The following is a 14565-nucleotide window of genomic DNA, read 5'->3' as shown; positions in this document are numbered from 1 at the left end:
CACGAAACCGCCCTGAGACTCACACAAGCCCCTTTTCTGGCAAGGCTGGGAGCTCTGCCCGCCCAGTGGTGCCTTGCTGCCCAGCGAGCTGCAGGGAAGGGCTTTTTGTCTCCATAGTTCCTCCAGAGCCAGGGCCACCGGCTCTGCTTCCCTATTCAATCATGCAAGCATTTATTAAGCTCCTACTGTGTATACCACGCTCACAAAAAGGTATTTTTCCCTTCCTGAGCAACCTCCAGTGTTGTGGGTGGATGAAGCCACTGCTGGGGGAAAGGCTGTGACAGGTGCAATACTGGAGGCTTAGACAAAGGGTGCACGGTGGCCTGGGAAAGGGCAGGATGAATTAATTTCAGCAGAGAGGGCTCCTGGCCCATCCAGAAGTAAGACTCTTCCCTCCCTGGCAGCATGCTGTGCTCCTACAGACCGCAGCCCTGCTCGGGGTCCTCCTCCTGGGTTTTGGCTACTTTTGGCTCCTGGTGCCCAACACCGAAGCCAGGCTTCAGCAGCTAGGCCTCTTCTGCAGTGTCTTCACCATCAGTATGTACCTCTCGCCACTGGCCGACTTGGTGAGTGAGGTGTCCAGGGAGGTGGCGGGGGAGATAAGGGTCAGGCTCGGTAGAGGTGGGGAGTGGGGAGCAGGAGGGAAAGGCTGGGTCACAAGACCAGGTGGCATGTTTGACTTTGGAAGAAACTTAGACAACGTGGAAGCTTTGCTGTGTCTGGGCTCGAACTGTCTCATCCTCTCCCACAGGCCAAAGTCATTCAGACTAAATCAACCCAACGTCTCTCCTTCTCACTCACCATAGCCACCCTCCTCACCTCTGCCTCCTGGACCCTCTACGGGTTTCGACTCAGAGATCCCTACATCATGGTGCGCAGCACTGGGAAGGGGTGACAGGTGTGCCAGGTGGAAAGGCAGCTCCTCGCCTCATAGCCGCCTTTGTGATTTCAGGTGCCCAACCTTCCAGGAATCTTCACCAGCCTCATTCGCCTCTGGCTTTTCTGGAAGTACCCTCAGGAGCAAGACAGGAACTACCAGCTCCTGCAAACCTGAGGCAGGTCACCTGACCACCAGGCACCTTAATGCCAACCTGTTACCAAAGAGAGCTCCTTGTTTCAGCTGTTCCTGCTGACCAGCTCCACAGGTGTCGTGGCTTATGGAAAAGAAAGAGAACTTTGAATCAAGGGACCAAAGAAAGCTTTACTTAGAAGACTGGGTGGGATGGGGAAGATGAAGCACTTATTTTCTAGAGATTATATTTTTTAATTTTGGAGGTGAGGGTGAAATCCTTAGAATGTGCCTTAAAATAAACTGTTATATACCCCTGCCCGGCAAGGCTTATTCTCTCTTCAGTGATTCTCGACGGGCCTGGCCTGCGGGGGGAAGGTGGGTAGACCGCCTGATTCAGTGATTCTCGGGCTGGTAGGACTGGCTTAGAAAGGTATCTGCAAGAACCAGAGCAACCTGGGCAAGACCTGGAAGACCTTAAAAAGAACAGAGCTCGGAAGTTATGAAGGAGAATGTAAGTTAGGCTTCAAGAAGAACTTCCTGACAGGATGAAAAGGACCGTAAAAGTGAAACGCCGTTCCCGTCCTGAGAAGGGGTCTTTGCCTCCTCGTCCGCCTTTCACGGCTGGTACACGGAACTCCCCATTCCCATGCTCCACACTCGAACTAAACGAAGTTAGGAAGTACACTCGCTCTTTAATGGGGGATGAGACGGGAGGCCGTCCGGGCGGGAATGGGGTTAGGGTGTCAGAAGCGCATCCCCCTGCGAGCTAAGTCGGCTCGAGCCTCCTGGATCTGGCTCTGCAACTCACGGGCGGCATCCTCGCAGTCGTGAAGAGTGGCTACGCGATAGCCCACAGTGCCCAGGGCATAGCAGCCGGCGCACACCAGCAAGTAAGCAGGCAGTGGCCACAGGACCTCCCGGCATGACAAAGGCAGCTCCAGGCCCAGGGCTCCCGTGGTCAGGGCGGCCCAGGCGGAGCCCAAGAGCGCCAGTGCCCAAAGCCACTGCGCTAATTTCGTCATGGTGCTGCGGGAAGAGAAACAGAGCTCGCGGTCCTTCCACCTCGCGAACGCCGCTCCACCTGGGACCCACTCCGCCCCGCGCCACCGCGCTCCGTCTCACCTACCTTTAGGGCCGCTTCGCCATCCCTCTCGCCCTCCTCGGCGTCTCCATTCAGCCCGCAACCTACACGTTCCGCGGCGCCGCGCTTCCCCTTCCGCACGGCCCTGACGTCACGTCCGGAAGTCCCCGCGGCTCTCCCTCCGCCTCCGCGCAGCTTTCTGGGAGTTGTAGTTTTGGCGGCGCCTGCAGGGCGCGCGGCCGCGGTCTCGTTCCCTCCTCGGCCGAGGTCTTCCTCTCTCGCTCAGGACCCTGCTCCAAGCCTGCATGGGGCTTGCAGAAAGCCTGAGGCCACATTAAACCTTGCAACAACGTGGGAATTTAATATTGTTCCCTTTAAACGTCACTTCCCCTCCATAGAAATCCTATTGGTTCATTTGTTTATTTACTCTTATTCACCGGAACGTTTCTTGAGCCCCATGATAGAGTTTGGAGAAACAGAGCTATCAAGACACTCGGCCCCTCCTGGGGGGGAGGGGAAAAGGAGGAGTCAGGGAGACGGAGGCACTGACAACCAGCGATGATGCCTTGAGACAGGTGTTAGAACAAAGGTTGTCATAGTTTTAAAAAGAAACGCAGGGAAGCAGCCGGTACAGCTTGCGGGGGGGGGGGGGGGGGGGAAGGAGGGCTCCGGGAGGTTGTGTTTAAGGGAAATAAGTGTGGGAAGTATTACCTGATGTGTTTAAGGTATTGAGAGACAGGCTATACATCTTTCAAAGAATTTGAGGGTCGAATTCATGATAGGTATGTAGACAACCCAGTAAAGGAAAAAGGTCAGGCAGTTATCCACTTCCGGGAAAGCAAAGAACTATAAAAGAAAGGAAAGAATTGATAAAAGCCTGCCCAGTAAAGACTAGTAGGAACATAACTGTATGTTGGACAGAATTAGGTTTACTGACTTGTCACTGCAAGAGACAACACACACCGGAGGAACTGTGCAGAGAAGGGCTCATCGAAGGCAAAAACGGGATATGAGAAAGGTGGAGTTTAGGTAATATTTAAGTAAAGCAGTGTTCTGATCAGTTCGAGGGAAGCGCAGATATCAGTGAGGGAACCAACAGCTAGCCTGGGATGAGAAGTGGACTGAAGGTCCACTTGGAAACCACAAAATTAGAATAATTTTAGACAATTATGTAATAGATAACTACATAGTTAAGGTAAAGCGAGACCGTCGTGTCCAGAACGCCATCATCTGAAGCTTTGCATCTAGGTGGGAAAGCATGGCTGCTCTTTTATGTCAAAGTAATCCACGTGGCTCAGACCTCCAGGCAGGAGTGGGGCATTCTGTTCTCACTAACTGATTTTAAATACCGAAGTTTGCGACTAAGATTTTACAGAAGGAAGTTTCTCAGCCCTTTGTGTTAATTAACAAAAGCAGTCCTTAAAGATTTACAGTCTTAGTATAAACACCACAGAACTCCTGTGAAGAATATTTCCAAGCCATGATAACGTAAACACAGAGTACCGATTTAATTAAAAATTGGAATGTATTTGAATTGAGAGGGTGGGGGTGGGGCGCCTATAAGTAGTCAGGATTAGAGAGAACCATATCTTCATCTTCCAAGGCAGGCAAGAGGCTGATTATATCAAAAATAAAATAAAATAAAATAAAAAGAAGAAGAAGAATCTAAGCGTGTTATTTAGAAATATAGTGGCAAGCACCAAAAGCAGCAGCCCCACAGCTTGAGAGCACTTTCTGGATGAGTGTGTGTAAGGATGAGAAAAATAGTAGACGCCTTGTAGAACTAGTCGGCTTTTTACACTATGGAAATTCCTTTGTTAAAGTAAGAATTAAGACAAAATAAAACCATTTTTAAAACTTACTCTATGAACATCAAAGCCCCACCCCCACTCCCTTCCCCATTTCCTCCCAAATCTTCCTGGTTACTCACTCAAGACCTCACTGGGCACTGTGACTTTCAACACAGGTCAGGGGTTGTGCGTCAGCTTTGCAAATGTAGAAATTCCATCTTATTCACCCATAGCAGACCTGGCTCTGAACCATTGCCGCTCCCCAGAAAATATGTGTGTGTGTGGGGGGGGGGAGATAATGAGAAGGGGCTGCAACATATAAAAGCAGATAAGAAAGTACAACATTGTAATAATCAGAAGGATAAACATTCATTGAAGGACGACTATGCGTCATGCCCTGTCCGACACTGTTAGGTTTAATGTTCATCACACACTGCAGTAAGTACTTTTATCTCTCCATGTCTGAGTGAGGAAACCCGAGCAGAGACATGGTTAAAAAAAAGTAACTTGCCCAAGGTCACACAGACAGTAAGTAGCAGAGCTGTTCCATCAGCTCAAAGCTATGTGCTTAGTAATATCACCCTCCTGGGTTACTGGTCCAGGAATGGGCAGATAGGGATCATCATGGCAGCTGATATTCATCAATTGATTGCTCTGTAATGAGTACCTTCTGTGCATTACCGCATTCCATCTTCAGTCATCATATGAAGTACATACTATTATCTCCACTTCGCAAATGAGGAAACTGAGGCACACCCCAGATAATCTGACTTCGGAGCCTGCAAATTTCGCCACTGCAATATAGTATTTCCCTCCAGAGATCAATGGGACATAATAAAAAGTGGAGAAATAGATCAAACATATACCAATTTAGCATATGATGGACACATCATCTCAAGTAAGGAAAGATGAATTACTTGAAAACCATTTGCAAGTAGTTTACCATTTGAAAAAGTAAATTCAGTTAGATTTCAACCTCACGCCTTCTCCAAGAATTAATTCCTGGTGCGTTCGCGGTAAAATTCAATGTGAAAAGTGACACCCTAACTATGGCACAAGAAAACTGGGCTATCTATTTCCCTGATGCCACGCTGGGGCATCGTGCCCTCCACTCAGCCTTCCTGGGCCCTGACCGTGTCCCGTGGGCTCGGTCACCGTCTTCCTTCACCGTCTTCCTTCTCCGTCTTCCTTCTCCGAGCTCCCACGGCTTCTCTCTCATACATGGCACTTGCTATGTCAAGCTATAGAGTTTTGGTTTCCCTGCTTGGTTCTTCCCAGGACCAAGCAGAGTGTGGGGAACCCAGCAGGCCTTCTCTAAGTGTAAGATGACAGACAGAGGGAAGGAGAGGTTAGTATTTGATGGTCTCCAGAGAAAATGACCCAGCATTCCCGGTTCCAGGAGAGAGAACTACTCCAGAGGCTTTCTTCTGCCAGACGCGAGGTCTTTGGCCTTGGCCGAAAGTACCGGACGAAAGCCAGCAGATTCTGATGGTCCCAACTCCTTGTTCCCCAATCTTTCACAGGTCTTCACTCCTCTGCTGTCACAGGAGGACACGGAACACGTGATTAGAGCAGGGTACGAGAGGGGCACAGGTTAGGGGTTAAAAATTGGGGCTTTTAGAGCCCAGTTGTCCAGAAATTGGGTCCTGGCTCTTTCCTTTACTTAGCTATGTGACTTTGGGCAAGTAACGTAACCTCTCTGAGCCTTTTTTTCTCAGCTGCACAATGGGACCAATGATTAATCCTCCCTCATAGGGTTGATCTAAAAATTAAAGGACGTAATGTAGGTAGGGTACTGAAAACAACGTGTGGCATTTGGGAAGCACGCAGTGAATGTTAGTCGCTCTCGTTATGAATAGCTGTTATTAGTGACATCTCGGGGCTGAAGACGCACCTTAGCCCCCGCGGAGTTAGCCCAGCCTCTTCCCATCATTCTCAGACCACCATCTGAGGTAAGTTACTTCTGCAGATGGCTAAGCTCATGTTTGTTGGGGTTTTCTGTTTTTGCAAGCTTTGGTTTCAGAGGGCGAGAAATTCCAAATCTGGGAGCAAAATTACATACGGCACAGAGGAAGGAATTGACTGGGGGGCGGGGGGTGCTTCGCAGGGGCCTGACGCCAGGTTAATACTGGAAAGGTGAGTAAGAGTCATTCTGGTGGGGGTAGGGCATGCCAGGCGAAGGGAAAATCTGCACCAAAGCACAGACGCATGAGAGTCGACGGTGAGTCATCCTCAGAGACAGTCTCTGGGACAAAGACAGCTTCCTGCGGCAGGAGATGAGGCTGGAAAACCAGGCCAGGCTATGAAGGACCCCACAAAAGTATCTGTGTTGGGGGGTTGGGCCCTCAGGTCAGCAGCTTTACCTCTGAGAGGAGTGGGCGACCCCCACGTGTGCCTGTGCGGATCCCACGAGGCAGTAAAGCTTTCCATGTACCCACAGGTGCCGGGGTGATCGCTAGTCCCTGGAGAAGGTTCCAGGTGGTCAGGCTGTGTTGACTCCATCCCTGTTCTCAGGGCGCCCACAGTTCCATCAGGGTGACAAAGACAGACACACACGTAATCAACAAAAACACATACTTACAAAATTACAGCCAGGCTCCTGGAGGAAATGGTGGATCTGAGATCCTGCGGCCGATCGGAGCAGGGGCTGGGAGGGTCAGAGTTTCCTAGGGAAGGTGAGCCAGAGGGAACGCGATGGGGCAGGAAGATAGCCCGGGCAGGAAGAACTAGAGCAGGCCCGGTGACTGCGAGGAGCACTTGGCCGATTCGGGGATTCTGCGATTTGAGGCGGGGCGGAAGCTGAGCCCGAAGTGTGACGGAGCTGCGTTGCCAGTGGGGTCTTGGTTCTCCTTTTAACAAATATGTAAGGAGCACCTATGAGACCTCGAGCAGCGTTCTGGTGAGCAAAGCAGACAAAGTCTCTGGTGGGAGACAGAAGGAAACACTCGAGTTACTATTTAGAGGGTAAAGCAGTGAGGGGTACTGCGACGCAGCTGGGGAAGGGGCTCACGGGGCAGAGTGCGCTGTCCCCTTCTCTCTGAGAAGGCGGCATCTGCAAGAACACCTGAATGAAGCAAGGGAGGGAGAAGTGCAGGTGTCCACCAAACGCGTGTCCCCGGCCGTGGGGACAGCCAGCCGAAGGCCCTGAGGGGGAAGCTGGCCTGGCACAGGTGGCACATGCCGGCGGGGCTGATATGGGGTGAGCGTGGGACGGGCACAAGGAGCTGAGTGGTCAGCGAGGAGGTGGGGCCCAGGTGGCCTGTCGTGACCACGTGGGTAAGCAGCGTGGCGGGCACTGACAGATCTGAATTCCAGCTCCGTTTGCCATTTGCCTAGTGGGTCATCTTAACCTCGTTTTGTTTCGCTGACATGGGTGTATTAGTCGGGGGGACACAGGTTTATTTGTTTGTTTTAAGGAATTGGCTCGTGTGGTTACAGAGGCCGGCACGTCCGGAGTCCGCAGGTCTCACTGTGAAACCTTGCCTTCCTCCAGCACAGAGCTGGCCGGGGGCTCCAGCAGGCTGGAGGCACAGGGAAGGGCCGACGTTAGCTCACGCCCGAAGTCCGGTCTCTGCAGCTTCCCCTCTTGCTGGGGAGGTCAGCCTGTCGCTCAGCGTAGGCCCTCGGTGGGCTGGACGAGGCCCCGTCGTGGAGGGCAGTCTGCTTTACTCCCATTTTCAATGCGAAGCCCTCGCAAAAAACACCCTCGCAGACACATCCAGAGTAATGTTGGACCGACTATCTGGGCACCGTGGCCCAGCCAAGTCGACACGTAAAGTTAACCAGCACGTGGCCGCCACACAAGGCTGACGTGAGGGTTGAACTTGAGAATGTCTGTAGAACACAAAGCTCATTGACAGGCGAGCGGCCAGAGCTCAATTAAATGAAAAACACCATTTGCCAGATGCCAAATGGGGCAGGCACTCTGCTAGTGAGGCTGGTCCCGCCTGGCTGCCGAAGTGCCATAGACGTGCCATAGGCGTTATCACCACGTTTCACAGCTGAGGGACGCGAAGTGCTTCCCCTGGGAAGCCGGCGCCCAACTGGAGCGGGGTCTGTCTGGCTTCAAGGCCCGGGTTTTCCCACCGGGGACCGTCCAGATCCTGACACTGAGTCAGAAGGCACCGGTCACAGAGGCCGGAGTGGGGGCTGGAAGCTGAGCGGGGACGGCAGGGGTGTCTCCCTGTGTTAGTCCAAGTACCTCACACATCGCAGTCCCAGAAATTCCCCCAAGCGGCCCTCATGGCAGCTCCTGGCCCAGAAGGGATGTGTGGAGGGTTCTTCCTGTGGCCCTGTCTGTGCAGTACCTGTGGGGGCACAGCCCTCAGACCTCAGCCCGAAACGGGCTTCCCGGCTCCTCTGGCTTATTCAGGGTGAGGGCTGTCCTCAGAGAAGGGTCCCTCACGGGCCCCCAAGGCCACCTGGCTCAGGCCTTGTCACGCAGGCCTCGTCACGCAGGCCTCACATTTAGGCTACGGACCGGCACACGGTCACTCTCTGCAAGAGCAGACAGGGCTCCCCGGGCCAGGCGCCTAAGTTTCACTGAAGAATTTCCAAATACGCACAGAACTAGACTGAATCATACAATGAACCTAATGTGCCCGTTATCACGGGACTTTGTGTACTAAGGCCTATGGTCCCCTGTGACGAGCACAAAGACGTATCATGATTTCCTGTTAAAAAGCGTTCGTTTGAGAAATGTAAACATTTCAAACACGCCTCAGTTTTTCTTCATTTAAAAGTGTATTTGGAGCCTCAGTACTGGAAGGGACTGGACCTCTCCCCAGCTTTTGGAGGCCTATCTCAGAGAGCAGCTGCCGAGAACTGCAGGCCCCAGGCAGAGAGGGAAGGACGGATGCCCCCTCTGCACCTGAGCCTGGTCACAGAGGCTGGGGGGACACAGCGGAGCCTACACCGCAGACAGCAGGCCCACGGCAATGCCCTTTGCCCTCCACCCCAGGCGATGTGGGTGCCTGACACCAGGGCCAGCTAGGGAGCTCCCTCTGCCTGGACAGGAACACGGCCACAGGTGTCGACAGCTCAGCCTCTGTGTGGCCAGCTCGCTCTGGGGGGGTGGGAGTGAGACTTGGGAGCAAGACCTTGGCCCTGCCCCCTGAGGAGCTGAAGCTGGGAGGGAGACAAATAAATGTATCCAAAGCCGAGCAATTAAGTGCCACCAACTGTGCCTGCACAAGGGTTCCAGCCATTGTTTGCCCAGGAGGCGGCTCTGTGGGTGACCCTAAGTCAGGGAGGAGTGGCCCGGGGCCGGCCGCCGGAGGTCCCCAGGGCAGGGCCTCCAGCCTCCCATTCTTTCGCAGTTCCCACAGCGCCCCGGGCCGGCGGGCGCACAATGGCTTCAATGCGCGCTTTTGACGGACCCCTTCCCCTTTGTCTCTGTCTCTGCGTCTCTTGGCATCTCTGTCTCTGCGCGTCTCTGGCTCACTCTTGTTTCTCAACATCCTTCCCGAGCCCCGGGGGAGCAGAGCTGGGGGGGCCGGGCAGTGGGAACGGGACCGCGTCCTGTTCTCACCAAGGACAATAAGGGCCGGAAAGGGCTGGAGCCAAGGCCTGGCGGCCTCCGCGCCCCGGGCGCTCCCGCCCCGCCCCTCTGGCGTGCCCGACATGCCAGCGCCGTTCGTAGGAGTGCGGCCTCTGCGGGTCGGGGACCCTTCCTGCTCCGTCTCACCTTCCCGCTGCCCCAGGGAGCACCCTGCCCGCCGGCCTCCACCTGCGCCCCTCCCCCGCATCACTTACTCCAGCTTCCGGAGCAGGCGGCGGGTGCTGCGGGTGTCGGGGCCACGTGTGAGGGAGCAGGAGGAAACATCTGGCTTCCCTCATCCCGCGGGGATGGGACTGCCCCCTCTGCCCCAGGCCTCAGCCTCCAAGGTGGCACAGCCCCAGGAGTCCCAGGGCCAAGAGGCTGGCACCTCTGCCCTGCTCACTTTCAGGTCCCCAGGAGCCCCGGTGGCCTCCCGCCCCCTTACCTGATGGTGGCTGAGCAACCCCTGCCAGGGTTAATTGATAGGTCAGGCGCAGGCAGCCTGCAAACGAGGGCCCCGGAGAAGGGCTGGGTGGAGAGCCCAGGTTGGTGCCAACCTGCCTTGTAAATGTACCCATTCCCTGAGGAACGGGTCATTATTCCCGGGCCAACTGCTGTCCCTGGTGCCCACACCGTGGGTGGCAGCAGGTGCCCAGATCCCTCGGCCTGGCCCTGGCACCTGCTCTCCAGCTCCTCCCCTCCCTGCCCTGACCTGACCTGGCCCACCCCGGTGCTCATCTTGGGAGGCCCGTGCCCCAGCTGTGTCTGTGCTCCCCTGGCCTGGGACCTGGCCCTCTGCCCACTGCTCCCACCCCAGGTCAGGACACAGCCAAGGTCTGATGCAGACCCAGAACCAGCCCAGCGTCCTTGTAGGTCCAGGGCCCATTTCGGACAACAGCGCCTTCTTCCGGAGGCTCCCACGTCCGCCGCCGCCCCAACCATCATTAAAGAAGCTGGAGCCTATAGCGCAGCCACCTCCCCTGGGGAGCTCTGGTCTCGGCTGAACTCTGCCTCCGCTCCCAGCCTAGGGGAGCTGGAGACCCAACTCAGGCTTCAGCCCTCCCAAGGGAGCTCGTCTTCTGGGTCCCAGAAGGTTGGCTTCCACTGGAGACCCCGCAGCAACCCTCGCAGCCCTCACGGTGGGTCCGCAGGGAGAGAGTTGCAAGTCTCCTGGAGACGTGGACTCACGGCGCCCTCTACAGGCGCCCTGGGTGAACTGCACGGCACGCCCTCCTCCGCCCAGGGTCAAAGGGTCTGGGATTCCTGCCACCAATGGGAACAGGTGGGCCGGGGTGAGCCTCTAATTAGAAGAGGATGGGGGTCTCCAATCCTTAACCAGAACCCCTCTGACTCACTCATCTTCACTGGGCCTTCTTCCCTAACTTAGGCGCACCCCATGGACAGAACTCTCCGTTCTAGGGCAGTCTTGCTGTACACTATCCGGCACTGTGGAGGACCTGAATCTGACCCAGGCACTGCGCGCACCCCAAAGCCCACAGCACCAGCAGGAGGGGGGTGCCAAGGTGCCCCTCGCAGCAGGGCACCGACAGAGCGGGACCACACGCTCGCCTCCAGCAGGGCGGGCATCCCGGACGCAGCCCTGTCCCTGTTTTATGCACTTTGCTAAAATGCAGGAAGTTCCTAATCTCCTGGCTACTAGACAAGAGAAAAACAAAGGCACCAGAACGAAGGGGAAGGGGCAGGGGTCAACGCTGGACATCTCTCCACGCTGGGGCGGAAGAGATGGGTCTCGGAGGCAACACCAGTGGGGAGCCCCCACGGACTGGGGGCAGAAGGGGCAGGGGGCTCGTTTGCTCTGGGTGCGGAGCTGGGAGTGACAAAGCCCCCCCCCCCACGTGTCAGTGGAACCCCGTGGGAGTGCGGGTGAGGGGCTTTTCCCTTCCTTCCTCTCTTGTCTCAAGATGCGGTCCAGTCCCAATGGGCAGGCCTTCTGCACTGTAGCCTTTACCCCTTTCCCAAAGGGCAAGACTGCAGGTCATTGGAGCACTTTTCTTCCGTGATGTGACGCAAGCAAATGCCACTCCAGTACCTGCCACTGACCACACTCCATAAATATTCGGTAAAAATGAACCTTGGAGGAAGAAAAGCCCCACCTTCCCCAAGGCCGTTAAACAGCAGGTGCCCCTGCCCCAGCGCTCTGCACGCCCACCACACAGGCACCGGCTAACGAGGTCCACAGCTTATCACAGCTCACACAGCTACGAAGAATCAACTTTATTGGACATCCAGGGTCAGTTTCTCTTTTTGCCCTTGCCCGTGACCTTGGCTGGGGTGAGGACTGGAGCTGTTGCCTGGTACAGCGTGGAGGAGATCTTGTTGATGTAGTACAGACCGACCATGGAGAAGATGAAGCTGCAGGGCGAAGAAAGGTCCGAACTCAGTGGGCACGCTGCCAGCCTGCAGCCTCCTCGGGCCGGCACCAGCACCAGGCAAAGAATCAGGCTCACACTTAGGAAATGGGGAAGACGAAAGAAGGGAGAACAGACAGGGCAGGAGTACGGGGAAGGCTGGAACCATCACAGGAGGCTTCAGGGCCAAAGGACAGGGTGCTGCACCCCTTACCCAGCTGACGGGCACTTACCAGGTGGTGACGCAGACTCGATGGATGAGGCCAGAGGCAAAAAGAGCCAACAAGAGGCAGAGAAGAACTGGGGAGGCAAGAGGGGGCAGGAGGGTGGAGGTGAGCCTGGGATCGCATGTGCAATCAGGGCGAAATGCGCATCTTAGGGAACCCGCTTGAAGGGAACGGCTGACAACGGCGGGAGGACCTCCGGTGGCCTTGATGATGCCCGGGACACGGAGGCAGGAGATGCAGGCTCATCACCAGCTCTGCCTCAGACATCACTCCGCTTCCCCATCCTGGCTCTCCTCCGGTGGAAGCGAAAGGTGACAGCAGAGTCAGAAGGGCCAGGCTTGCTCCCGTTTGGGGAAGAGGGTCAAGGCCTTTCCAACTGAAGCCACCTTGTAGGGATCAATTCATAAAACTGACTGGCCAGTGGCGAAAATGAGGGCCTCACTCCCTGGAGACAAGTTGGAGGGCAGAGGGCCTGGCTACACAGACCCCCGGGGGCAGGAAAGGGTCTCTGACTACCTAGAGTAGGGCCGGAGAGAAGGTAAGAGGGCAGACAGCAAGGGCAAACCCCACCTGCCTGGCTGGGAAGGGCATGGTGGGCAGAGGGCCAAGAACCCTACCCCACACCACAGGTTTCTTTCAGAAGCAAATAAAGACAATTCACATAGAAACCAAATCTAAGAGAGGAGTCCTGGGGACACCGCCGGATGGAAGGAGCTCTGGGGCCCGCAACAGGGCTCGGTGGGGAGAGCAAGACCTGGCGGAGGGCGACGGCCACAGACCTTTGTGCTACTGGCCGAAGGCTCTGCAGGCGATGGCGACTGCTGTCAACGTTTGAGCTTGCGGCATTTCTTAGGTGATCCGGCTCTGACCCTAATTTGCCTTAAAACTTAATTCTCCATAAATACCTAAGTCATCAATTCTCAATTTCATGAGCAATCGTGAGGATCATTTCAAACAGAAAACAATCCAAGTTATTCTAATTTGGCCAGGATGCCTGCTGACACAGAAACGTGGTGCATCTGATACTTAGGCTCTTCACAATCGTCTCAAATAGAATTCACTAATACTAGGTCAATTTCACAGCAGAACCGCTCAATGAACTCTCTCCTTCCTGCTTCTCCTTCTGGTGAAACAAAGCGCACATCCCCACGGATGGATGCAAAACTTGCCTGCTCCCCTCGAACCTCCTCGGGGAACTAGCCAGAAGGCAATTGAGTTTTTTGCTTTTAGAAGTCTTTTCTTCCAGCCCAGTTCTAGGTGCTAAAGAAAGCGCTGGATCCAAAAGCCTCACACGTCTCCAGGCAGTCTTATTAACACATTTCCTTCTCCAAAACAACCTTTACCTTCCAAGTACCTGGAAACTCAGGACCATGTTGGGGGAGGTTGGAGGAGGAGAGAGTTCAAATACTCAACCCGTAATTCCCACTTACTCTCTGGGAAGATCTTCGCTTGGAACCCTTTGCCAAAGACAAGATTCTCCAGATTATTGAAGGCCTGGGTGGAGGGAATTAAGGAGCAGTGCGTGCAAGGAAGGCAGAGCTGTGTGGGTCACGGGAGGGGCACAAGCCCGCATGGCCCTCCGCCTTTCCTCCCCTCAAACACCTCGCCCCCTTCCACGCACAGAGGATACTGTGAGCGAGAAGACGAAAAGGCCGGACCCAAGCAGGCCCCCCTGGATGGTGAGCCACTCGGTGGAGGCCAACTGGCGGCTGTACATCTGCATCCCAGCGAAGAGCAGCAGCGACAGGAGGGAGGACAGCGCCAGCGAGGTCCCCGTACCCACCACTGGAGGGGATGAGAGAAGAGGTGGAGTCAGGCGCGGTCCTCCCTCCAGGAGCCGCCGGCAGATTCATCAGGTCCCGGAGCTCGAGGGCCCGACCGAGTCCCAGCACTCGTGGGCCTGCAGCCTCTCCCCAACTGCCCACGGCGACCCCCAGGAATTCCTCAGCCCGGGGCGCCAGGCACCCTGCGGTCCCGTGCAAATGCCCGCCCCCTGGAACCCAGGACACGTCAGCTCTGCGGGCAGAGGACCAGGAAAGCTGGTCCGCTCCAACCCCAACCCCCACTAGTCCGTCCGCGGGATCCCGCTGGTCCCGTTACCCATCACGCCCGCTCCCGGGTCCAATAGGCGCCTCTGGCCAAGAAAGACTGGAGCCGAACCGGGTGCGGTCGCCAGTGCGCATGCGTCAGTCCGAACGCGCACTTGCTTCCCCCACGACTTCCGGTCTCCCCCTCGGCGCCTTACGTAGCGCCCTCTGCCGGCAGGGAGGAAAGGTTGTGTCCAAGCGCATCCTTGGCCTCCGCCCTACTCCTCCGCCCTTACCGCGCCCCGAGCATCTGCTGCCTCTCAGTGCAAGCTGCACTTAACTCTTCAAGTCACTGGGACCGCGGCCCGTAGCCTCCAGCCCACCTCTGTCTTCTTCGCCATTTATGTCGTCTCTAGTGCCTGTCCCCCGAACCTCCCTCCCCCGTGAGCATTGCCTCGACATCTCCCGTAGACTCTTGGCCAAACCAAAATCCAGTCCTGCCATCCTGGAGCCCGCCTCC

At 55.8% G+C, this 14565-nt stretch overlaps 3 protein-coding genes across 3 annotated transcripts; 1 reads left to right on the top strand and 2 right to left on the bottom strand.

The window, feature by feature from the left end:
• Positions 1–347: 347 nt before the first annotated feature.
• SLC50A1 (solute carrier family 50 member 1) lies at positions 348–1328 on the top strand (the record flags this gene model as incomplete). Its single annotated transcript, XM_011366522.2, has 3 exons — positions 348–566; positions 752–871; positions 953–1328. Coding segments are annotated over 3 exons (441 nt in total), but the record flags the coding sequence as incomplete, so codon positions are not given.
• Positions 1329–1684: 356 nt separating this feature from the next.
• DPM3 (dolichyl-phosphate mannosyltransferase subunit 3) lies at positions 1685–2299 on the bottom strand. The gene is made up of 2 exons (XM_011366425.2): positions 2139–2299; positions 1685–2038 (listed from the first exon to the last, which is right to left on the bottom strand). The coding sequence occupies exon 2, from the start codon at positions 2032–2034 to the stop codon at positions 1756–1758; it is 279 nt and encodes a 92-aa protein (XP_011364727.1). The 5' UTR covers positions 2035–2038; positions 2139–2299; the 3' UTR covers positions 1685–1755.
• Positions 2300–11642: 9343 nt separating this feature from the next.
• On the bottom strand, positions 11643–14216 carry KRTCAP2 (keratinocyte associated protein 2). The gene is given in 7 exon segments (XM_023534322.1): positions 11643–11795; positions 12025–12091; positions 13449–13512; positions 13649–13803; positions 14119–14136; positions 14139–14166; positions 14169–14216. Coding segments are annotated over 7 exon segments (486 nt in total). The 5' UTR covers positions 14202–14216; the 3' UTR covers positions 11643–11674.
• Positions 14217–14565: the final 349 nt, after the last annotated feature.

Source organism: Pteropus vampyrus, unplaced genomic scaffold (assembly GCF_000151845.1).
Source record: "Pteropus vampyrus isolate Shadow unplaced genomic scaffold, Pvam_2.0 Scaffold124, whole genome shotgun sequence".
Taxonomy (NCBI): Eukaryota; Metazoa; Chordata; class Mammalia; order Chiroptera; family Pteropodidae; genus Pteropus; species Pteropus vampyrus.
Note: the sequence above shows the minus strand (reverse complement) of the source record. Positions and strands in the feature narration are given on the sequence as shown.

Coding starts and splice junctions, on each gene's coding strand:
- DPM3 (XM_011366425.2), bottom strand. CDS start 2,034: ATGACGAAATTAGCGCAGTGGCTTTGGGCACTGGCGCTCTTGGGCTCC.